Source organism: Salarias fasciatus, chromosome 23 (assembly GCF_902148845.1).
Source record: "Salarias fasciatus chromosome 23, fSalaFa1.1, whole genome shotgun sequence".
NCBI lineage: Eukaryota > Metazoa > Chordata > Actinopteri > Blenniiformes > Blenniidae > Salarias > Salarias fasciatus.
Window position 1 is genome coordinate 23992937 of NC_043766.1, and position 24191 is coordinate 24017127.

General features: G+C 43.5%; 1 protein-coding gene across 1 annotated transcript; it reads right to left on the reverse strand.

Moving 5' to 3' along the window:
* Positions 1–1375: 1375 nt before the first annotated feature.
* lrrc52 (leucine rich repeat containing 52) lies at positions 1376–23720 on the reverse strand. Its single transcript, XM_030083338.1, has 2 exons — positions 22454–23720; positions 1376–2157 (listed from the first exon to the last, which is right to left on the reverse strand). The coding sequence occupies exons 1-2, from the start codon at positions 23100–23102 to the stop codon at positions 1790–1792; spliced, it is 1017 nt and encodes a 338-aa protein (XP_029939198.1). The 5' UTR covers positions 23103–23720; the 3' UTR covers positions 1376–1789.
* Positions 23721–24191: the final 471 nt, after the last annotated feature.

Sequence of the window (24191 nt, forward strand, 5' to 3'; positions counted from 1 at the left end):
ACTTTTCATAAGGGAGAGTGGTTCAGACTGCTGCTGTTGACATTATATGAAATCTGACACACAAAGGAAGGAAAAAAATGAAACTGTCCCAACAAACATTACTTCTCACCTCTGCTTTTACCTTTTGTGTCACAAATCATTACAGTCCTGATATTTCACTGAGTTTAAGCAAGTTATTTTCAGAAGCGCCCTCCACTGTAACCATGGTGACTGACGCCCCCCACCAGGGTGTACTTCTACATTAGGATGAGAAAGTTCATTTAAGGTTACTTAATAAAGGTGACTGGTGCAGTTTTCCGACAGATGTGTTTACATTCACAGGATTGGTCATTTAATCTATAAGATTATCTGCCACAGAGGCCTGCACGGAGCAGGATCGTCTCCCGAATACCCTCGTCTCACTGGGCTGCAACAAACTGCAAATGAGTTTTCAAAAAATATCATGAAGCGTTTTGCCAGGGTTCACAACTTCTTCACATTCTGTAGAACATGTTCAAAATATTACCTTCTGACAGGCAAAAAACTCAACAATCCTTGCACGATATTTATATGCCCATCGCGAAAAAGTCGGAAGCATTGAATATTTGTAGCTTCATTTAAAATATCCAAGGCGTGCATGTGAACGGTAATTGAATTTGTACCCACATCTTGCCTGGAGTTCATGCAAAATTGTTCATATATTTGTACAAACTACGCAAAGTACCAATTCAGTGTTTCCAAAAGGAAATTGTGGCTAATTTGCATGTTTTCTCAACTTTTTTTTTTAACTCCAACAAGTCCGAAGGTGTCGCAGCTCAGTGAGACAAAGGCTTCACTAGAATACTCAGTGGTGTACACTAGGACCATCTCTTTTATACTAGTGTAGAAGCCTGCTAACTTAAAAAGTACCATGTTAAGCTTTTATATTATCTCAATTTATGTGAATTTCAGTTCCCTGTGGATATGTACATTCACATATTTTTCTGTTGACTTGTTTTGGTTTGAACCAAGTGCTGTCGTTTTATGCTTCTTAATTAGATTTTGTCAAAGGGAAACAGCAAAGTTTTTGACTCTTTCAATGAGCAATCAAAATGAAAATCATGCTATTTTAACTTACTAGTTCCACTTTTAGTGGAAATAGAAAAGAGGCATCACTCCCTTTGTGACCCCAAATACCTTTGTTTATGTAATCTGCTCGGATGCAGTGTGTGTGTGTGTGTGTGTGTGTGTGTGTGTGTGTGTGTGTGTGTGTGTGTGTGTGTGTGTGTGTGTGTCACTCACATCGTGTCTCTTCATGGTCATCGTGTTTCTCAAGCGCGCTTACATAATATGCAGGTAGCATCCACCGACTCTGATCAACCAGTTCAAGCACTGTGCGGTCAAACAGCAGGTGTGTGTGTGTTCGTGTGTGTGTGTGTGTGTGTGTGTGTGTGTGTGTGTGTGTGTGTGTGTGCGCGTCTGTGTGTAGGGTTATTGCTCTCAATAATCTCAGAGGTCATTCTGTTCTCCTGAAGTGAAGGCATAGTCATTCTTGTTACTGTCTTTGCTTCTTTTTCTCTCTCTCTCTCACACACACACACACACACACACACACACACACACACACACACACACACACACACACACACACACACACACTTTCCAATATGTTAAGAAGCATATTGCAGTATCTAAATCTGTAACAAAGAGAGACGGCAGATCAGAGTTCATAGCTGAGCCTTTGGTCTCAGACGCCTCTCATCACTTCTGGGTCCTCGTTTCCGTCTTCTCTCCTCCTGTCCTTGTGTTATTCATCCTCTCGTCTAGTTCTTCACACCTGCATGCCAGGCTTGCTCAGATCCCCATTCCCCTGGTTCCCTCCTCCTCCACCTCCTCCTCCTCCTCCTCCTCCTCCGCCACCTCCTCCGCCCGTGCCCATCCCTCCCCTGTCGTCCTCGTCGTCACTGTCCAGCTCTTCGCTCTTCCGCTTGCTGTAGCGCTCGTACAGCACCATGAGCACGCCCATGACCCAGGCCGACACCGTGCCGGCCGAGAAGATGACAAAGCCAATGGCGATGAAGAAGAGGTAGTCCCAGTAGCCCAGGCCTTGGTGGCAGTCCGCCCGCAGCTGCATGCCAACCTCCGCCAGCCGCTGGCCCGCCAGCTCCGGGGGACTGTGGCACACTGTCTGGCCCTCGTCTGGAGGTGGAGGGGAAAAAAAACAGAAGAGAAAGAGTAATGAGAGACGAGATTAATGAGGAAAGATGGAGTGTGAAAGAGGGCATAGAGTAATCAGTATATATATGGTTTAGAGTGAAGGGCAGAGTATCAAGAGCGAAAGGGGTAAATATATATAAAAAAAAGGTAATTACTCCAGAGAAAAAGGTGTGTAACCACTGAAAGCTGGGACTCACACACCCAAACAGCTTTTAACAATGCAGAGATAACCTTTCTGATAAAGGCTTTATAGATTTCCCTTGAGTAATGTATGTGGGCCTGTGGTGTCTAGGACATGGAAACATTATTATGCTGGACACACACATGCACAGTGAGGTGAAAAGACTTGACTACAAGCGTGTGACACATCGACCCGCCCACCCCCTCCTGAACATTATTATACACTAACAAATGACTGCAGCCGCCGAGAGATAAGAAGATGAGTGTTTTCTCTAACAAAACATCTGCCGTTCATAATGAGGAATATGATAATCAGCGGACCACACATGCTGGCAGAAACAGCTACGGCACGCACTTTGAATATAGCGCACTTAATTGCCTGATTGTGTTTGATGCTGAGCAAACAAGAGGTCAAAGGTCAGGGTCAGCCTCAGAGGCCGAGCAGGATCGAATGTTTTTGCTCAGGAAGCGGTGCTTTTCCGGCATGACGTCAAGCTGCTACAGCGACTCTGCAGCATTAGCGTTTACAGCCTCAGCGCAGCACAATCGTGCAGCTCAATCACTATGAACGCAGTGTGTTTCTCAAAGAGAATGCAGGTGGAGGAGAGAGACGTTGATTCTGCGTGCATTTGTAATCAGAAACGAGGAGAGCAGGATACAGTAAGCTCCTGCATCTATCAGCTCATCTCTCTTTAGCACGGCTGCTAATTCCCATGCTCCTTTGCTCCCACACTTCCCCGCATGCTTAATTGCATTTGTACTCTTCAGAAAGGCCAGATTTTTTTTTAAACTTTTTTTTCCAAGCTGGAACAATGAGAGATGAGAGAACTGAAAAAGAGATAGACAGGCAAACTGAGACAGCTCCTTTAAAGAGGGAAGTCAGGAAGGAAAGATAACAGCACGGAAAGATGAATGGAGAACAGGGGAAAACAAATGCAGATACAAGAGGAGCATTTTAGAAACATTTGCATGCAGACACGCTCAAAGGGAAAGTGAGTCAAGGGATGAGAGAACTATCTGGCTGCCGCTCTGCTTTCTGATGGATTATTGCTATTACAAGTGTTAATTAAACTGCAGTCATCACCCAACGAAGCCAAAGGTCTAAACGTGGAAATGAGCAATGGGGGAGGATGACGGGGATGATTGGATATGATCTATACTTTTTAGACTACTTGCCAGGGCTTTGCAGGGGTGAGAAGTACAGTGAGGACTGGCTTACACACATAAACACGCACTCACAAAGGAAGCCAACGGTCTTCACACATCCTCAAACTTTGTGTAACAGTCAGAGAAAATCAGAGATTTTGTTTAATACCATTATGCAGATTAAAAATGGTCACTGACATGTAAAAACACTTAACTCCATCATACTGAAATGTGGATTTAAGACGTGTCCTTCGAACGTCAGTCATCAACGCTTGTCAGCAGTATTTTTTTAATGTGACAATTTAACACACTTCCAGCTTTCACTGCACTCTAAAGTTTACTCTGTGCAGCAGACGGATGTCACCTTCATGTCAGGTTCTGCGTTACATCTCTTCTTCTTTCAGGATTTTCCTCAAAGAGGCTGCTGCGGCAAATCACCTTCTTTCGATTGCCTCTGTCTCGTGTCTCCTAATCCCTCATACCAATCGCCTGCATGTCTTCCCTGGATGCATCCATGAGCCCCTCCTTGGCTTTCAAGCTCGCCATCTTTCTCCCTTCATAGCCGCCATGGTTCACACATGAAACCGTCAAACCGTCTCGCCATTCTTAACCCGTACAACACAGCAGGTCTCACGACCTTCCTGTAGAGTGTACGCCTTCCACTTCAACCCAGACAGAACTTTCCCATTAGATCCCGAGCTCCTGTGAGGAGGATCGGACAAAAGACTCTACTGCAAAACCTCTATGTTCTCCCATAATGTTGCTTGTATTCACCACTGAACACTGTTTTCAGAACATGCCCTGTGGACGGTGAGCTGATCAGCAAAGAAGGTGTAATCAAAGAAAAACGTTGCAGCAGTTGATCAAAGAAACGAAGAAATGTAGGATAGCAGGTGAGCTCAGAGACTTCCTGTGATTGTGCGTTGCCTTTATGGGTGAACCACATGTTTGTTGTTTTTTTGTATATGGCCCTCATTTAAAAAAAAAAAAAAAAAAAAAAAGAAGAAGTGTGGACGCCCACGCATTAGCAGAACTGGTGTCTCCACATTGACCACAGGGGTGAACATGTGTGTCACAGTCTGTGTCTCCTGTGGTGGACTGGTGACCTGTCCAGGTCAGCCTTCAACGGCCCACAGTCTGCTCAGATCACCTGCAGAGCCTGCTGGCCCACGTCGGATAAATGGCGGAGAAGATGTATAAGTGGCTGAAGACGGAAGATTCAAAATGACAAGTGAAGATTAGCAGCATCAGCGCAGACAGTTTTTACAACCCTTACAGATCATGAACCAACCCTAAACACACCATGGTCATCTGAAAACAAAAGCCAAGAGGCCATGCTCCTTCACAATACTGTACATTTCCATCTGTGTATTATTACTGTTGCTAAAAGAATAAGAACAAGAACAAGAATAGCATCCCTTTATTTAACCAAGTCGTTCCAGTGACACCAACAACCGAAACCATTGCATGCAAAGCGTTTCTACAGTCCTGAACAAGTCTTTTCACTCTTTGAAGGAGATGTTCGGTTGAAGATCAGTCTGTAATTATTCTACACATTTAATGCCGCAAATTTGAAATGCTTCTTTTCCAGTTTAGTTCTAACTTTGGAAACAATCAACAGCAAACTCTCCAGAGGTTATAGACTTTATTTCAAGTCCAAAAAAGTGGGTAAATATGTCATAGTCGTCTTGGCTAAAGTCTGTTTTATATCCACTTCACGTACACAGTTTAAAGAAATGTCTTTTGGCTTCCAGTGTCCTTAGCAGACACTGAATGTTTGACAGCAGAGACCACTAACTCTAATAATTCTCATTTGGCAATTTTATAGCTGTGGCAACACAGTTGGTTGTGCTATGACTAACTCATTACACACATTTAGTACTGTGGCTTCATGAGTTTTTATGTGCTTTTATCAGAGCAGAGCTCATGATAGTGAAGAGACAGACGAGTGCAGCGCTGCCAGCTCTCACATACTGAGTGTGAGCCTCACACCTCTGACTCTAAACTCAGGCCACACATGCTTTTTTTCTAATGCTAGGCCATAGTTTTTTTTTACTTTTTTTTCACTCTAATGTTGAAATTCTTGTTAAAAGATTATTCAACTACTGTTGAAAAACCTGAATCAAAATGCTTCACAAATGAATACAGCATAAGCTAAATGGAAGCTTTGTTTCAGAAAGTGACAGTATATCTGAATGTGTTGCCTTCAAAATGTTCTACCTGTCACACTCACAGTTTTATATCATGACCTATTTAAGTTTATAAATATATTTTAAGTTTAAGTTTACCCTTGTTACATTTACTGCATTACTTTTACAGCAACAGTAGGTTTTGTAAAAATTATTTGCTGAATATAAAACCTGCTTTAACATGACTTTCATTCAAAAATGACAAGAAACTGTGAAATATTAGTCTAATTTCCCAATTAATCTCTCCTTTCAGTCTCCGATCAATCACTTTATTTTCTGAGATAACTTGCGCACACCCCAAATCATTTTCTTCTCACAAGTCAGTTTTATTCTTGAATGATAAACAAGCATGCAGATACTGGTATAAGCCATATTATAAGAAATAAACTGGGTGTGCCTGACCCCAACCCTCCCCCAAAAAATGTCACTGCAATCAGAAGTCAAAAGTTGACAGGAATTGATTAATGTAGTCATCCAGTTGCTTTGATGGGCTGTGTTTGTAGCTTCATAGTGACTATCTATCAGACCCAAACAACGTTCTCCAAGCCTGCAGAGGAGAGTTTACGCAGTATATCTGCAATGTTCACTAATCCTTATCAATGCAGTCTTAAAGGAGGAAAGCTGTATTGGTTCTGTTGAGTGACATCTGGTCGAAGTAACAGACTGAGCCTCTTCCGTAACATGATCGCTGTCGTGTGTGTGTCTGTGTTTATATGACTTCTTTCCATGTCTCAACGTGAATCCAGTGAGGCACCGAGTTACTGAGTTAGCATTGAACATTACGAGACTCATTATTTCTGATTCGTAAACGGTGATGTGCTAAGATCGTTTCGCAGTTATTCAGAAGAGATCGGCTGAGGTACGTCAAACACGTCTCACCCTGGTTTTCACTGCCTCTCAGAAGGACATTCTGAGGTTTCCCTCAAACTACCATTATAAATCCTCATCTCTGCCCATTTTTTAGATTTTGGCATGTTTATCAAGTGGGAATAGGCTACAAAGATCTATGTTTCCAAGGCTAAAACAACCTTTTTTAAAGTTATTGTACACACTGTGGTAAAAGTTGAAGGAATGTCAGTGAAAAAAGGCTTAATTCAAACCTCAGAGTACATTTACAGGATAAAAAATCCTATGGATAATGCTGTATGCTTGTAATGACATATACAATATAATATTACACAAAGAAAGCAACAACAAGGGACTTTTCTGTGTCAAATGTGTAAATTACTGCTTATTTCTCCTTGGCAGGACATATTGAGATTTTTTTTAAACAGATTATTGCATACCTATAACACAGAACAATGCAGTATAAAGTGAAGCAGTATTCACTGTGAAATCAAAACTATGAACTCAATAACAAAGGTCAAATCGCTGAAGGGTTTGTGATCTTGTGAGTTTGGTCGAATGTGAAAAGAGCTGAAGAACTTCGGTCCCTCCGTCCCGCTCTGTGTGGTGTGTGTTAGACGTAGCATTAGACGGCGTTAGTCTGCTTCAGAAATACCTGGAAAGTAATCACCTGCGCGAACAAAGATCAGCTGAGCCGTCTTTTTTTGTTTGTTGCTGCTTTTACTTGATCATTGCACACATGCACATAGATTCACACATCACAAAGGCTGCACATCCTCACTTTTGCACACCTGCTGCATTTTGCGCCGTGTGAATCCCGTGAACGTGTTGATTTTGCCATTTTGATACATGAACTTAACGAGTGACTCAGTCACTGACCACTCACTGCTGACGGCTCGGCTCATGCGCCACAGCAACACAGCAACGACACTGCCTTAAAGACATGCTGCGTAAGAGAGACAACTAAAAGTAACAAGTTGCTTGTCCTAGTAACTGCTTGTTTTTGTATTGCTTCACATCACTGAAGCAACTCCAGCACTTTACAGCTGCACAGTTTCAGTAACTCCACAGCGCCTGCACAAAGAACTAACACGTTTTCACAGAAACAAGAAACCAAACAGTTAAGGCCTTTTCATACACTGGAAGAAGTGAGGACTTCATTCTTTCTATGATGCCACCAAGAACAAGAGAAAAGTTTATTTTGGGGCAAACTTTTCAAACCTGGCGACAACAGCCTGCGAGAACAAAATCAAGTAATTTTGTCCAGGAGGCCCAAAAGAGAGAAAACAGTTCTTGCTTTTCACTTTATATGAAAAGGGAACAAGACTTGCATGAGATAACCTTTACCTGAAGATTTTTCTTTTCACAGACTCTTCTAGAAGGACAGCTTTACTATCTGACAGTAAGATATTATCAAGTTCTCAAGGATTCAACATGTCAAGGATATTCTAATGCTGCAAAAAAAAACCCTAATTATAGAAAACAACTAAAAAAGAAAAACACACTGATGAGCGTTTCAGTTTCTTTAAAGATCATGAAAAGTCCTTTGCAGCTGCACCTGCTTCCATGCAGGTGAACCTGGCACTCCTCTGTGCGCACTCAGAGTACAGAGTCCGGGTCAGAGAGCTCAGTTCTGGCGGTCTGCTGGGACAGATTCTCTCTGTCCTCTGTTAAAGCGCCATGCAGGCCTGGCAGGGGGTCTCTTCACGGCGCTTCTGTTGAAGTTTTCAAGCCGCTGTGGGATCAGACCAGTCCTCTTCGGTTGTCACAAAAACCTCCTCTGATGGGCTCGTTCTACCACGTTTAGGTGATGAAACATCTATGTCAGGTCCTCGATGTGGGCACCAAGAAATCTGGCTCAATTCCCTCTCTCTGTCTCCTTCGAAACGATGTGAAGTGTAGCTCTACCTGTCCTCATGAAGTCATTTAAGCCCTTTAAGTTGCAATATGAAGGCTAAATGTATGCCTTGTTCATACATTGCAAGTGATAGCTCTATAGCTATGCAGTCCCAAAGAAAACAAACTGACTATTTGTGTTTTCTGACATTTTTCCCTTCTGCAGGAGTGTGAACTGCAGTCGGCTGTTTGAGTGGCCCACATGGGCTAACCCTGGCTAACCCTAATCTTGGCGCTGCTCGTGCATCACTGGGAACAGACCAGTCCATTGCATGGCCCTGTCTGCGGTTTACCACTCTTAACAGACACTGGCCGCTGCACACTGGAACAACCTGACAAGAGCTTCAGTGTCACGATTTTTTCCGCATCACTTGCTGCCTAACATATCCCAGAAATAAATAATCAGGGTCATTCAATGAACTTATCACAAGTCATAATATTAAGACAGATGTTTTTTTTATTGAATTTTTCCTTTTTTTATTAGCTTTTTGGTACTTTATTAATCTTTTTTTTCTCTTGTTATTTTGTATTTCATAAAACTTTTGCAACAGTGGCCTACATTTGACTCAGCTTGTATCTGTATCAGTTCACATGGCTTTCCCTCTGTCACTCTCGGTCACCATCTGTGATGGTCGGAGCTGGCTGGATGATCTGCTCCGTCTCATTACTTTGCCAACCTTGCCTCCAGCCAGGTGTGAGGTCCCCCCCCCCCCGCCGTGTACGTGCAGTGAGCTTGTTTGTTTGTTTTTTCTGACATTATATCATTGGTAACCGGATACTGGAGCAGCGTAATCAGTGGGTGTACAGACACGCAGAGCAGCAAACAAGTCCTCCAGCTATGTGGGTCTCGTTTGTCTTCCTTCTTCGGTCACTGTTTCATGCTTCTTGAGACCATTTTGACTGTCTTCACAGTTCTTGGCTGCACATTAGTGCTGCCTGGTCTCCTCTCGAAGATAAGTGTGATGAAAGCTATGGCAAATCTCTAAAACAACATTCAGCCAGAACTTGGAAAAAGAGAGTCGAGTTCAACAGTATTTTACAGCCAGGTAAAAATTACTACAGCTGTGCGCCCAGCTATGATTACTCTACTCATCCAGGGCAAAAGAATTATCTGAAATAAAGCCCATTTCAAGTCCTCAATCACAGTTTGAGTCATGCAGAATAGATGTTTTGATTCAGTGGTGCCCAGAGGGAAATAAACTGGGAGTGGTGGGAGTCAATCCTGATACTCGTCCCTCCTTCTGCCCAATTATTTCTACTGCAGGGAGGGATCAAATTTATCTCACCAAACCTAATTCAACAACTAATCAGACAAAACAAGCAAAATAAAAACATTTTGAAATATTAATAACTCACCTCATCAACTCTAAGCTCACACTCCCATGCAAATTCTTCGTCTCGCACTGAAATGTCTGACTCCATGGGAAATGTTTTCTGAATAAAATATAATGCATATGCAATAAATAAGATTTGTTAACAAGTGATGGATGTTTTCACTTTGAAAGTAAAAACTTCAGTAAGTCATTGCAACCAGTGTACCTGAAATTATTCTAATCTTACACTGTATTTTGTCTGTGTTGCATCATGACATCTTTGGAAATAGTTTAGTTGACCATCAAAAACAACACCCATGTAGTCACCAACTTAGTTTTTCGCTGAGGGCAGCCAGACTGGCTTGAAAATTGGCTGAGGACCCCCTCTCCCATCTCAGATTTGCCAAAACATTACAGTGAAGCAAGACACAGGTGCACAAGATAAAAACTATTTGTGAATAATATGGTTTTATTTGATATGCACAGATGTAATTTTGATACTGTCACAGCAGGAAAACCATCAACCATCTCCAGAAGAGCCGAATGGGCCTCAGGTTGGGAACCGCTGCTGTGAACGAGCTTTAAGGACAATTTTAATGAGGCACCACCGTATTTTCAAGGATTGTTATTTTTCCTCCACCGTAATTTGGCTCAAAGTGAATAAAACCTTTAAAAGACTTCAGGAAGCTATTAAAAGAAATACAGGCTGTACCTTTCAAATAATTTTATTGAGCAGCAGCTGCTGCGGTTTAAACTGGCACTGAAAGCTAGAGAACAGGAGAAATCAGCTGGAAAAAAAGGCTATCATGTGTAACAGAAACTAATCTATGGGAGATAAAATGACCACAAACCGTGTGCCTTAATTTTGGGACGAGTAAATATGCATTTAAACTGGTGTGATTCTGGTTCGAGAGGTGGAGCACTAGGTTTTAACTGTATCACAAGTTCAGATCTAAAGTGCAATGATGTGCAGAGTTAATCCCTTCACCTCCCTCAGTACTGTGTCTCTCTTTGACGTCTGCAGCCTCATCCCAAAGCAAGCCCACAGTTGCTTGCTGTAATCGGAGATAAAGAAAATAATGCATTACTTGAGAACACAGGGAAAAGTGGCAGCCGCAGTGATTCACTGTGCATTCAGTCTCTCTCCACCGTCTGTTTCTCTGTCAGTCACCGTTTTCTCACTCGTCCCATCACTCAGCCTGGGAAAACAGACATCAGTCTGGCAGAGTGCCCTTGACATTTTCAGTGGTTTTCACTGTCTTTCACAGTCCCTATTTCCTTCGCCAAATCTCATCTTCCGTAAAACAGGCCTCAACGCTCCATGTTCTATACGCCACGATCGTGGATATATTTTCGTTCAATAGTCTTCCTACAATCTAGTTTAAATACACTGGTTGTGTGCGTGTCGCCATGGCGGGGAGTAAATCATGTACAGTTACTTTTCCATTTCAACACACAACTTGCATTAAAATACACCTTTTGCTCATTCGCCCTCTGTTCTGCTTTTTGCAGTTCAAGGCAGTGGAGGACTGGAGTCCATCCCACACGACGATGAGTGAAGTCAGGGTTCGTGCTGATCAGGTCAATTTAGACTCAACAGTTGGCCTCAAATCTATTTTTTGGACTGTCTGAAACAGTGTTGCATTGGGTAAAACAGGCATCCTTCACAGAGAAAGGCCCACAAACCTGGACTTGAACCAGTGACTTTGTCACTGTAGGGAAGATCACTAACTACTACACCACAAAATACATATTTGAAATACAATATTTTAACAGTCTAATGTTGGTGATAAATAATCAAGCTGTTCAGTTATATATGTGCAGCTTTCACGGCATAAATCAGGGAAAAGAGACAAACACTCCAGGACTAAACCACATGAGGTCTTCCAGTTCGTGAAGCTGTGTGAGAGAGAAACTCAGAGAAAGAGGATGGGAGACAGAGATGAAGAGATATGTGTCCTCTTTGTTCCTACAGCATAGCTCGAATGTGGAGTCTAATTCCAGCTGTTTCAGGACGCTGGCTGCAGCCTCTCTGCATGCTGTCTGCACCATATTTCTTCATCTTCAACTAGGAGTAGCTGGAAAATCCTGAAGCATAAGATTAATACAGGACACCAAAACCCTCTGGCCTTTCGTGATGAGATAGTCCGGCTTGAACCAGACAACATTAATCTTTGCAACAAATGTTTCATCGCGGCCAGCTCTCACACCCTGCTGTTGCAGTTGGTAAAGATGTGACTGCTCTCCGGTTCTTTCTCCTTCTACCAGCAGCAGGACTGAAATCACAGCATGGCGGTCATCCGTCTGTCCTCTCTGCGTCTGGACCCGCCTCGTTTCTGCTGTCGCGTCTTCGTGTTATGATAATAACAGGTCAGTGGTGTCAGTGTGACACCATGCGGGCCGTCTAATGAAGCAGGTCGTGACCTGCCGGGACACAGAGCCCTGCAGCTCAGCGGCACACTGAAGGCCAGCAGCTGGGATGATGAACACAGTACTGGAGGACACAAACAACAGCAATCGGACGAATGTACACACACCCAGACCAGAGGTGTGATGATACGGTTTCTGACAAAAGTTTGCATTAGACAGAGGTTTCAATGAAATGTGAAGATAGAAACTCATCCATTCATCCATCCTTGTTTATTCTGGCTAAGTCCAGATGGGTTTCTGGTGGTACAGACCTGCCTCCTGAAACTTCCTCCAGCTCTTCTGGAGGGGGGACCCAAACCGCTCCCAAGTCGATCCACGCACATAACTCCAACGGAAAGCGAGCAGGGGGCATCTTCATCAGGTGTCCGAACCAACTCAACCAGTTCTACTCAATGTGGAGGATGAGCAGCTGCACTCACAGTCCTCTCCAAACGGCTGGGCTCCTCACTTGATGGAGCGAGGCCCGCCGGTCAGCTGTACTCCCCGGGCTCGTTCTTTCAGTCATCACGTCAAATGCACGCCCACAGGTGAAGATGGGAGTGTGACCAGTAATCAGAGAGCTTTGTTTTACCTTCCCAGCCCTCTCTTCACCGTCACAGAGCAGCCGGGTGACCGCATCCCTTCTGCTACGTGCTTGAACCTAAAGCTGATCTCATGATTCCTCCTTCAGTCTCTTGTGAATAAAATAATGATACTTAATCGCCTCCACCTGCAGATTTTTTAACCTCTTAAAGATTGGTCTGACATGACCCGTCAGCTGTCCATGAACATGAACTCAGATCTGTAGGTGCTGACCTGCATCTCGTCGGCTTTACGCTCACTCGCAGACTACGTGAGTTAATGAAGGAGGCTCCTCAGATGGTGGAGTCAAAAGAGCAACATCATCTGCAAACAGCAGAAACATCATAGTTCTCGCATTTATCAATATTCAGTGAACATGAATTGTGTTGTGCATGTGTGCAAATGTATCTGTAATGATAAGTGTGTGTGTGTGTGTTGCGTGAGCAGCCGTCACTGTGACTGGATCATACAGTCTCCCTGTCAAATCTTGAGCTGGATGGATTCCAAGCTCAGCACTGACACACTGACAGAGAGGAGGGCTCGTCGTCTCTCTGGAGGAGGGCTGCATGTAGGGGCGAAAAAACCTCTTTGACTCCGTCATGAACTTCACACCGCTTCCCTCCAATGCGTTTCCTGCCTATCTGACACTCGCGCATTAAAAAGCAATGAGCGGCAGCATAACAATGTCAGGGTTTTTGGGACGGCAGTGCAAGCGCAAACACACGGGGATAGTAGCATGCTGATTTCATTTCTGCTTTTCACACATATCCTGGCGTGCCCACAGTACGTTCTGATTACCCACATAAATGATCAAAATTGTGAGGAATTAACCTGCAGGGCAGAGAGCCCGTCCTGTAAACTGGGAACAGAGCTATTTATAAGCAGATTAATTATACCAATGCATATGGTAATCAGTACGGTTGTAGTCTCATATAGAGGAGGAGGCTGAAAGCTGTGGACACAAGCCTCCTCTAATACCCTCAATCACAGAGCATTAACTGAAGGCAACTATTAATCATCTGAATGAATACATACGATCATAATGGGTACAGATGTCCTCTTGCTCGCAGTCAGGCGCTCCCAGCACACAAGGATTTTGTGATTCGCTGGTCTAAAAACCTCTGAAATGTGAGCTGGAAGTTTGGCTGAATGCAGTTATTTTAGAGGGCCCAATTACATGTAGGTTTTATGTGATCACCATCTACACTCGAAGTCCTAATAAATGTAGTACAATTTGTTTTTGTGAGCCTGTCTGGTTGCGGCAGTCTTTAGGGCTAGAGGCATCATGTTTTTTTTGTTTGTTTTTTTCTTTAATTCCATCAGCTGCATTCTTGTTAATTTGATATCTATTTAATCTCTCTCAAATATTTAATGAAAATGCATCCTACATGAAGATGAACTAAATGCATTTTACTCATCTAATGTCAAAGGTTATGGTCTACATTAGATATGCCTTCAGGACACTGTTAGTCACAACACTGAGCTCAATGTTTGGGCCTCATGAACTAAAATGAGCTTCTTTTTTTTAAAAACTTGAACAAGGATGTTTTGGGTGATGCTAACTGGTCATTTCTGGCCACAGCAACGCTGTCTCCTCTACTGAGATTTATAGTGCGCAAATTAATGCGCAGATCTGTTGGGTTCAAAATGAAAACACATACAAAACACGAAAGTGTGACGTATTTAAATGACAATCTGTAAAAACGGAGGTCAGAGAATAACTACTGAATATGTTTTATTTCTAACAATGTAATCTTATCTGCTGCTGACTAACAAGATGTTAGGACACTTTGGTGACGCCCACAAAGAACAGCTCATCACAGATCTTAAAAAACCTGAGCGAACGGCGACTTTTTAACATTGCTGAAAATGATAAGCCAGAACCTAAAGTTAGCTGTCTTTACTTGCAAGTTGCCACATTTGCTGACACAGAGCAATTAACAACAATAAAAGACAAAACGAACCAGTTTTAACACCAGAAAGAAAGGTTGAAGACAGTAGACTGTTGAAAGGGGACTTCAGTGAAAGTATTGAGTAAGAGAAAGCAGCTTTTGATCACTGAGACACACACATGCACGAAAAGTAAAAGGTGACTCATTAAAATTAATAAGGAAATACTAATTCTTCTATCATGGTGCATTATAAAATAGCCTTGAATGCTTTCCTTCCCTCTCTGTGTTACGTCTCTCGATGAAAGTACTGAGTCAATCATCTTTGGAGTTTGAAAAGAATAAGGAGCCATTTTTGAGGCTATAAAAAATTATAGAATAATGTAATGCAATGTACAGGTGTAATGACACATGAATGATCAACCTAAGCACAGTAAAATAAGTATTTGCGGACTGTGAACGCTCAGAAACTCTCTACTCCTGTCTACATGTCCTCCAACCAAAGGCTGCTCCTAAAAGCTTCCTGTTTGACGTAACTTTCAATGTCTTTGTATACAGACAATAACTTTTCTCATGTAGCTCCACGTGACTTTTAGACTGCCAGAATACTCTGTTAGTTGTAATGGTCTTCCGAATGATTGCATCCGCTTACTAACATTGCCCAAACAGATGTTCAAGTTGCGGACTGTGAATGAAAAAGTGTCTACAACCTATTGCAGGTCGCCAAAATCACTTTTAAGGTTTACAATTCAAGTGAAACAAAAGTTGTAGCGCTGTCTTTGGCCCTGCTTTGCTGCAACGTCTGATAGGAAAAGGTGGACGCAGGAGCCTAGCATATAAAGAGTAAGATATTGTGGAGCCCCTCCTCTCACAGCGGAGCTTGAGTATCTCATCGTTTAGCCAGCTAAACGCATCATACTGGGGTTGGCGAAGACTAAGAATAGCTGACCTTTTCTCCATCACATCCACTTGGGCTGAATAACACACGCCTTCACACTCCTCTCCTCTCAAATACGGCATTAGTCAGATTACCACCATCCTCCTTTCCATCATTTCTCCATATGATCCCTTCTTCCTCTGGCAGAGGATGAGTGAAGAGGAAGAGAGCGAGCGAGAGAGAGAGAGAGAGAGCGAGAGAGAGAGAGAGTGAAGGTCATATAGCAACAGCTCTCTCTCTCTCTTTCTTCATCCCTCTATCTGTCCCTCTCATCAGTCTTACTCTCTTTATCACCTCCGCTTTTCATTCCCACTCGGGCACGTTTGCATTTATTCTCCTTTCGTGTTTCCCCTTCAGCCTTTATCACCTCGGTCCCCTCTTCCTCTCTGTCCTTCTATTTTCTCTTAGTTTTGCCCTGTCATCTTCACACTCTCCGCTCTATTTTCCAATTTCATTCTCTTGGCTTGCATATCGGTCAACCACACACACACACTCACTCACACACACACACACCTGAGCTATCTCCCCTCTGTGCCTCAGGTGATCACATCACAAACACACCCACGCTAGCATCACATCAATCTTGCTTCCGAGCTCGCACAGCAAAATGCACAGAGACATAAAAATACATAGAAGCTCCACTACACGAGTGCACCAGTTGAATTTGATATGCTTCTGCACACCAGATGGGTCTGAGGAATGGTTCCAGCTGATAAATAATGTATCATGTACCTGTATTAAATTGAATCGATGCTTGCTTGTCATAATGAATGTTTTAATGGGTTTGACTGACAGATCTGGGGCACAGACGATTGGTAACTCCTCGATAGTCTCTGTGTTTTTCTGCAGCATCCGGGGGCATTTTAATCACTCTGCCCAATTTTTCATCCCTCTCTGCCTTATCTCATCATTTTTTTTTTTGCCCTCTTTTCTTTTGCGACGCTATTTCAGTTGGTCTGTCCTCTTGTGTCACCTCTCAAGCAGAATAGAAGCCACTTTCATTAAAAGCCAATTAAATCCAATTGCTGCTAAAACCTCACTTATTTCTTTCATTCTGTCTTCCTTTGAACCCCTTGACCCCTCTTTTGCTTTCTCTTTTTATGAATATTTAATTCTTGCCCCATGCGCGGCCCCCTGCCTTGGCTCTTTGCCTCAGGCCTGTGAGCTGTCCAGGACACTGACGAGCAGCCAGAAATACTTTTCCCCAACACTGGTGCCATAACACTACAAACTCCGCTAGCCCAGGGCAGGACAAGCCACTTACATTTTGTGTATTTAGCCGAGGCACTTGTCAAAATCGACCTACGGTGAGAACAGCGGGGTGTTCAACAAGCCGAAATTCCATTATGGTGAGAGCGGAGACAGTACTCCGTACATAGAATTACACAGAGAATTTATCATGCAGACCGATCTTGAGAAAAAAAGTTGTCGAGACTTGTAACGAGAGTTTTTGCAACATACCTGCTCAAAAGTAACAGAATAACGTAAGATTTTAAACGCTTAAAGACTAACAACAAACAGCAATTTACACTTTCAACATAAAATAATTAAACACCAATAAATATTACGTTATGTTAAGGTAAATTTCGCTGAAACACAAAGCCTTAAAACTCAATTAAGCTGACACGTTTTATCTAAAATATAATTCAATAACGAATGTTTCCATATTTCAGAGTGTGGAGTGGATCTGCAGAATCGGTTGGCAGACAAGCCTGAAAAAAATTTAAATTTAAACCGCTAAAATTAAAGACATAAAGAAACGATCTCATACTATTTAGAATGTAACTGAGTAATTTAGGAATATGATCCTTATTTGTGGGTGGCAACAAGTGGGATATTTATCGCGTAACAATAATTCGTGAATGTAACATATGAGGAAAATTATATTAAAACACACGTAAAAATCATATTTTATGTAATGTGTTTAGAAATAAAATGCCATGTCATGTTCAGAAACCTCTAAACCTAAGTCCCAATCACACGTCAACAAATTTATTGTCCACATGGATCTCCCATTGACGGAGATCTGTTTTATCCTGGAAATGCAGGTCAATCAGAAATTACCCATTGAATACCTGGTGGGAGGTAAACAGTGCGTAGCGTGACTGTGACTCTAGAATTAATCACATGAGTTTGACTGTCAGTGAGTGGGAGGTGGCAGCTCTGCTTTACCTGAAAAGAACCTTAACCCGGTGTCTTTTTCTGTTGGTAAATTTGTTTGTGAAAGGGGGATGGATTTTAAACTCTAGGGTAGAAATTATAAAGCACCAGGGGGATATGTGGACTTGGGAAGGAGGGTTGAGTCGGTAATCCCACAACAAAACTTAGTACATATTCACTCTTTCATTCCTACAACCAATTAGTCACTAATCAACCCATTACACACATTTTTGGACTGAGGTAGGAAGTCAGTAAAAGGACCTGAGTTGATGATTATTTTCTTACATTAAACTAAAGTAATCATTCTTGATTAATCCTGTTCAGGAAATCCGTTTTTTATACAGAAACCCGACGGTGGGCGGCCACATTATGGTGCTTCGTGGAGCTGGTGAGGGTCAAGGGTCTTACACAATTCCAATGACTGAATGAAATTTTTGGATGTAGTTGGTGATGTTTCATTTTCATTTTTTCTTTCAACTAGCTGTGAAAGGATACAGTGAAATATACTTGGTTTCTTGACTGTCAGACACCAAGTTACCCTTCAATTTGTTTTCTTGTATTGCCTATCTTAACTTTAAAGCAAAGTGTATTTTGGTAATTAAGCCACAACATTGAAATGTTACTATTCACAGCTCTCCAGTATAAATAAAGGTAACTTGTGAATGCAATTTTATCAGTGTGACTGTGCCAAGATGCCGTACAGTTGTAAAAATCTTAAAAATCAAAATTTTACAATGAGGCTCTGATAAATGTTTGAATACGTATGTCTGACACGGTTCACTGCAGAACCAATATTTCTGTAAAATAAACTGATATGGCATTTTTATGTCCATGGCGCTTTGAAATCAAACGATAGAGCTCACTTGAGTCTACGCCACAGTTACTGTGCTGCAGATGAAGGCAGCTCGGACTACTTGCGATGCCCTGAGCACATTTCATTTTATCTTATCTCTACTGTGGTTTGAATATTTTCCTCCATGTCCTTTCTCACTCTGGTCCTTTCTACAGGAATCTCAGGCTCTGATCTGTGATTACAGGCTCCACCACATTGCCCGGTGTTTGTTTCTAGTGTCTGTGCTTTTTCTCTCCTCTCTCCACAACAGGCTGAAGATAAAAAAAACCTTACACACTATGTCTGACTTTTATTTGTTGATTTGTTTTGTCCACGTGATGCCTGTGAGTCCCGTTTTCCTCCCAAGAGGGATATATGGCTATTTGATGACTTTAGAAAAATCCAATCTGCCTACTGTTGTTTCATAGTACAGGTAAAAAACAGCAGGCTCTTAAAACAACCTGCAGCAGCAAGAAATCCCATGAGCGATAGTAACTCATATTTTTACTAGAACATGAGATCAGATGACTTATTTATCAACCGTAAGTAAAATGTCACAATAAAACAATCAAAAACAAAGCTATTAATTTTCCAGTCATCCAGTGATTTTAAAAGTCTTACAATTTAAAATTGACCCAATTAAAGCCTATTTCCCCATGGTTCATCAATATTTTCATAGATGCAGTTGAATACAATTCTAACAGCCTATTTTCTATATGCGTGTTTTTATATGACCAGAAATTCGGGTTATAAAAGGAGTAACCCAGGGGTAATATTCAGGTTTTTAAAAACCTGAATGTTAGCATATTCAGGTTTTTGCAGGTGTTTACATGGCTATGAAAAACCGGGTTATTGTGAATATTCTGGTTAAGAAAGGGTTAATAAAGGGCTATTGACTGCATGTAAACGCACCTTATGTTTCACAAACTGCAGTGGAGGTATTGTAAGACTTTGAAGAAATCCTACATGTGACTGAGTCTGTAGATGTGATTTTTGTCGTGTCCAGAGATTTAAGAAAGATACTCGACACAGCAGTTACAGACTGGGCATAATGTAGCGTCAAGGCAGATACAAGCTTGAACACAGCTACTGGAGATGAGAACTCATAGGAGGCATTAACAGGGAATAATAACCGTATCAGTACAACTACAGACAGCCACTGTTATAGAAAGCCTCCCAGTAATATTGCAGTGTTTGATTTTTTTCAACTATGAAGTAAAACAAAAAAGTTACAGGCAGCATAAATTCATGTGTTGATAAAAATGCATTTTATTAAGATAAAATTGTTTTATATTAAGGCCAACATGTATATCTATGAAATACTGAGCTTTGATTTATCATTAAGCTTAATATAACTTGCATTGTCTTTCACAATGTATTTTAAACACCTATTTTATTATTTCATGTGTACGCTGATACAAACAGAAAAAAACGCACCTCCCAAATTACGTGCACTGAGTGACACTCGTAACTTTTACCTACTATTTCGTTTTTTCCCTGCTTTTATTAAAAATCTGTCTTCCCATGGCTTTACTTTATCCTTCTCTCCTTCCTAAATCCCGACACAACTTAAATGCAGCTGCCAACCCTTTAGCTTTCCTGAAGACAGGATTGACTTTTCAGAGTCATGTCAGCTCCTCCAAGTGACAAATACCCGACAGAGGAAGACACACCGAGCGGCTCACACTGCAACACAGGTGTGCCGACTAAGACACAAATACTCACACAGAGACAGGGAGTAACGCCACACAAAACGAGATTCAAAGAGTTACAACAGCAATGTGAAGGAGTCCTTAATTGGTGAAGATTCACAAACATACACGTTTTTCCGTGCACCTGATTCATATTCACACCGAGAGGAACTTTCTGTGTGACGGAGTCATCGCCCCGCAGCCACATCGGAGGGCATTCATGACCACGGAAGCACTCTACTGGCTGCAACACACATACATTTTGCACTCAAACACACTGGCATGCACGCTCACTCACTTGACCCCATTCCCTTCATCAAACTGGTCACAGTGATTGTGCCAGCGTGTCGTGTCCCTACATGATTTGTTAGTCTCAGAGATTAGAGGTATGTGTAGCGTGCTTGTCCCCGAACGAGTCCAGTCCAAACTACCTTGCTCGTGTTTTTAACTTTTAGTTTGACGACAAAGTGGTGTGATTTATTAGTAGCCGAGGCATAAATCAGTGCAGCTGTGAGTGTTTGTAAAGCACAGTGGCTCAACAGCGTGTGCTACGTTGTGCTGCTTGCACTCCAAAAGCCCTTCTGCCAAAGCATTTGTTCTGACTTTGTTGCAGGAATATGTTTGTGTGAAGCACAGGTGCTTGAGGGGATGAAAGAGTTTAAGATGTGCTCATGTGTGACAGTTTTGTAGTGTACTTCAGTGTGAAGTGAACACAAAGGTGGGGGAAGAACTTTGGGGACCTGCTGCCATCGAGTGGCCCCTTCTCCCGGGCTTCTTGACCCTTAACACTCCTGTTTCCACCAGGTCTTGGCCGTAGGATCTCCCCCAACGTCCAGATCACACGCTGACTCACGCTTAAGTGGAGTGACTCACCCTCACAAAACACTTCACAGACATACACTCTGTCCTCAGTGGGAGCATGGGAGTCCGGCTTTATCCAGCAACATCATTAAACATCTGGTCTGCGGGGCCAAGGCACACAGTGACAGGAACACCAGCACACACACTGACACGCTGTTTGAGTGTGTGTATTTGTGCAGGCAGGAGGAACTAGCAAGAAAAAAAAAAGAGGGGGAAAAAAAAAAAAACACAAAAGGACACAATCATCCTCCCAGCATTATCTCTGCCTTCAGGACCGGCACTGAGACAATGCATGAGGATCGATGGGATGAACGCTGTCTGTAAGACACATTGTTACTCATTGTTACAAGCTTTTCAAAGTTCAGCTGCATACAGAGTAAATGCTCATTTAACATTTACCTGCAAAGATCGGCTGAACTTGTTCTCTCCGAAAAGGTCACAAGTCCCATTCTTTGTCATTTCTTGGGTCACTCTAATCCAGCCATTGTCTATTTAACAGACAGACAGCTGAGGCGGCGGTTGCTTTCCACATAATACAAGTTGGGGTCAGGTTGAGTCACCGTTGAGAGGTTTGAATAGACAGGCTTGCATTTAGGAAGGAGGAATAAAAGCATGAGACTGTTCAGACTCTGGGGTCAACCTATTTACACAGGAGTTCTTCTCCCTCCCTCTCAATGTGTAGAAAGATAGACTGAGTATCTCAGAGCATCCCTGATGCACGTGGAAGAGTGTGTGCACACATATTCACAAAACAGTGTGAAAGCAACGGTACAAGATGTGGCTCAATATCACACCTTAAAATAACCTCGTGACCACAGTAATATTACTTAAATTAGATGGTTTCATGACAGCAAATGAGAAACTGAAGCATCTTTAACTTGAAGAGTTTGTCAGTAAAATGACAGTTCTGAGCAGATCTGTTTCCAGAGCCAAGCACGCAAGGGACCATTACTGTTCATTTGCCACCTTAATTAAGGAGAAAATGGCAAAAGAGCACAAGAGGGAAGAGATATTATATTTTACCTAGTTAAAGATACACACACACACACACACACACACATATCTATATCTATATCTATATCTATATCTATATATATGTATATATATATATATACACACATATACACACACACACAACAGCTTGGCAGGACCCCTCACAGAATTCCATTTATTCATCGTCTACCTTCAAAGTATAGTACTTAGACTGCTAGAGTCAGACTCGGTACTCCCTGGACAGACCACCAGCACATCAAAGAAGTTGTTAAAAGTTGTTTGAAATCACACAAACTGTTTGTGTTTGTACAGAAACTGAGCGCTAAACGTCTTTCAGACCCGAACAATCCTCACCTTGAAACTTGAAGCCCTCGATCTGCACCCAAAGGCAGAGGTCCTCCGTGTCACAGTCGCACCTCCAGGGGTTCCCGCTGAGCCCCAGAGAGCGCAGCGCGGGCAGGGCGATCAGGCTGCTGATGTTTAGGGCCGTCAGGTTGTTCCGGCTCACATCCAGCACCTGCAGGGCAATGTTCTCCGCGAAGGCATCCGGGTGGATCTCCCCCAGACTCGGGTTATCCGTCAACCGGAGCATCACGAGAGACGCCAGGGGCCCGAAAGTCCGGTCCTCGATCTGCAGCAGAGTGTTGAACGACAGGTCCAGGTAGGCAAGTTTGCGCAAGTTTCCAAAAGTGGATTCGGAGATCTCAGTCAAAGAGTTGTTGCTACAATCCAGATACACCAAATCGGACAGGTAGTTGAGCTGGAGCGCCGGAAGGTCCCCGATGCGGTTGTTGGAGATGATTAGCTGCCGGGTGGCGAGGGGGAGGTCATTGGGAAACTGGGTGAGATCCTGCCCGGCGCACTGGACCACCAGCTGGTCGTCGCACACACACCTGTCGGGGCAGCCGGCCGTGAGAGCCGGCGAAGGAGTCACCCCCATCACGAAGATAAAGAGGAAGAGGAGTCTGAGGGACTGGGCACTGGGCTCGGGCAGGAGACGCATGACGAGGACGCCCAGACCGTCATGAACTCGGGCTGAGCTGGACCAGGACTCCCCGGCGCTCTCCGGGCATCCTGCATGGGTGTGAGGAGCTGGGGGAGAGGCGGGCTGGCTGCACGGGGGGTCTGGCTGAGGCTGCCTTGACACCTGGCTGCCGTTTATATCCAGCCTCTCTTTCTCTCTCAGGAAGACTCTCGGTCAGTCAGTCAGTCACACGCACGCCGAGGCGCCGCGCACGTCGCCACGAGACATCATTTCAGAAGGTGACCGCGAGACGCCGACCGCCCCGCGAGTTCAGACTTGCACGGCTTTGTCCCGCCTGAGAAGACCACAGTCCCCGTGAATGCTGTCGGTCGCTCCCCGCGTGTCTCATCTTTGTGAATTAGTTGTCTCCAACACAGAGTGCGCTCTCTTTAGTTTCAAAACAAATGCCATGACCTGCGCAAAAATCCCCGAATCGCGCGCGCGGACTTGTCAGCAGAGACGCACTCCGCTCTCACGTTTCCCCGGACTTGTGGGTCTAAGTGTAACAGGGTCTCGCGTGCGCCACTGTCCACCGGACACGTCGTTTTCGTCCTCCTCGCGAGCGCGGTGGAGAAGCGCGTCCTCCCTCTCCGCCGGTCTCCCTGTGACTGGAGCTCCGTGCTGCTGTGGCGGCGCTCTCTCGCTCGCTGCGCGCGCGCGTGCGCCCTCCCCTCTCCGACTCAGTGTCTGCGCTCACACTGCAGAGCTGCACACACAAACACACTCACACTCTCTCTCTCACACACACACACACACACACACACATACACACGCTTACACACGTGCGTGTGCAAGTCGGCCACGGATGATTTGCCACCATGACGTCACCAGGTGTTGCCCTCTCGAGTAAACCAAACATCCATAAAACAAAGGCTGTCTGCCAAAGTCAAAAAGTGAGGAGCGCGACCCCCACCCTTGGTGCGCGCGCGTGCGCGCGCGTGTGTGTGAGAGCATGAAAACAACTCAATCATAATCTTGCCTGAAAGCAGGAGCCTGTTAGCCATGCGCAGATTTAACAGGCCTTATCTCTCATGTGGTCCACTGGCTAATTTCTCTGCATTCTGTCCC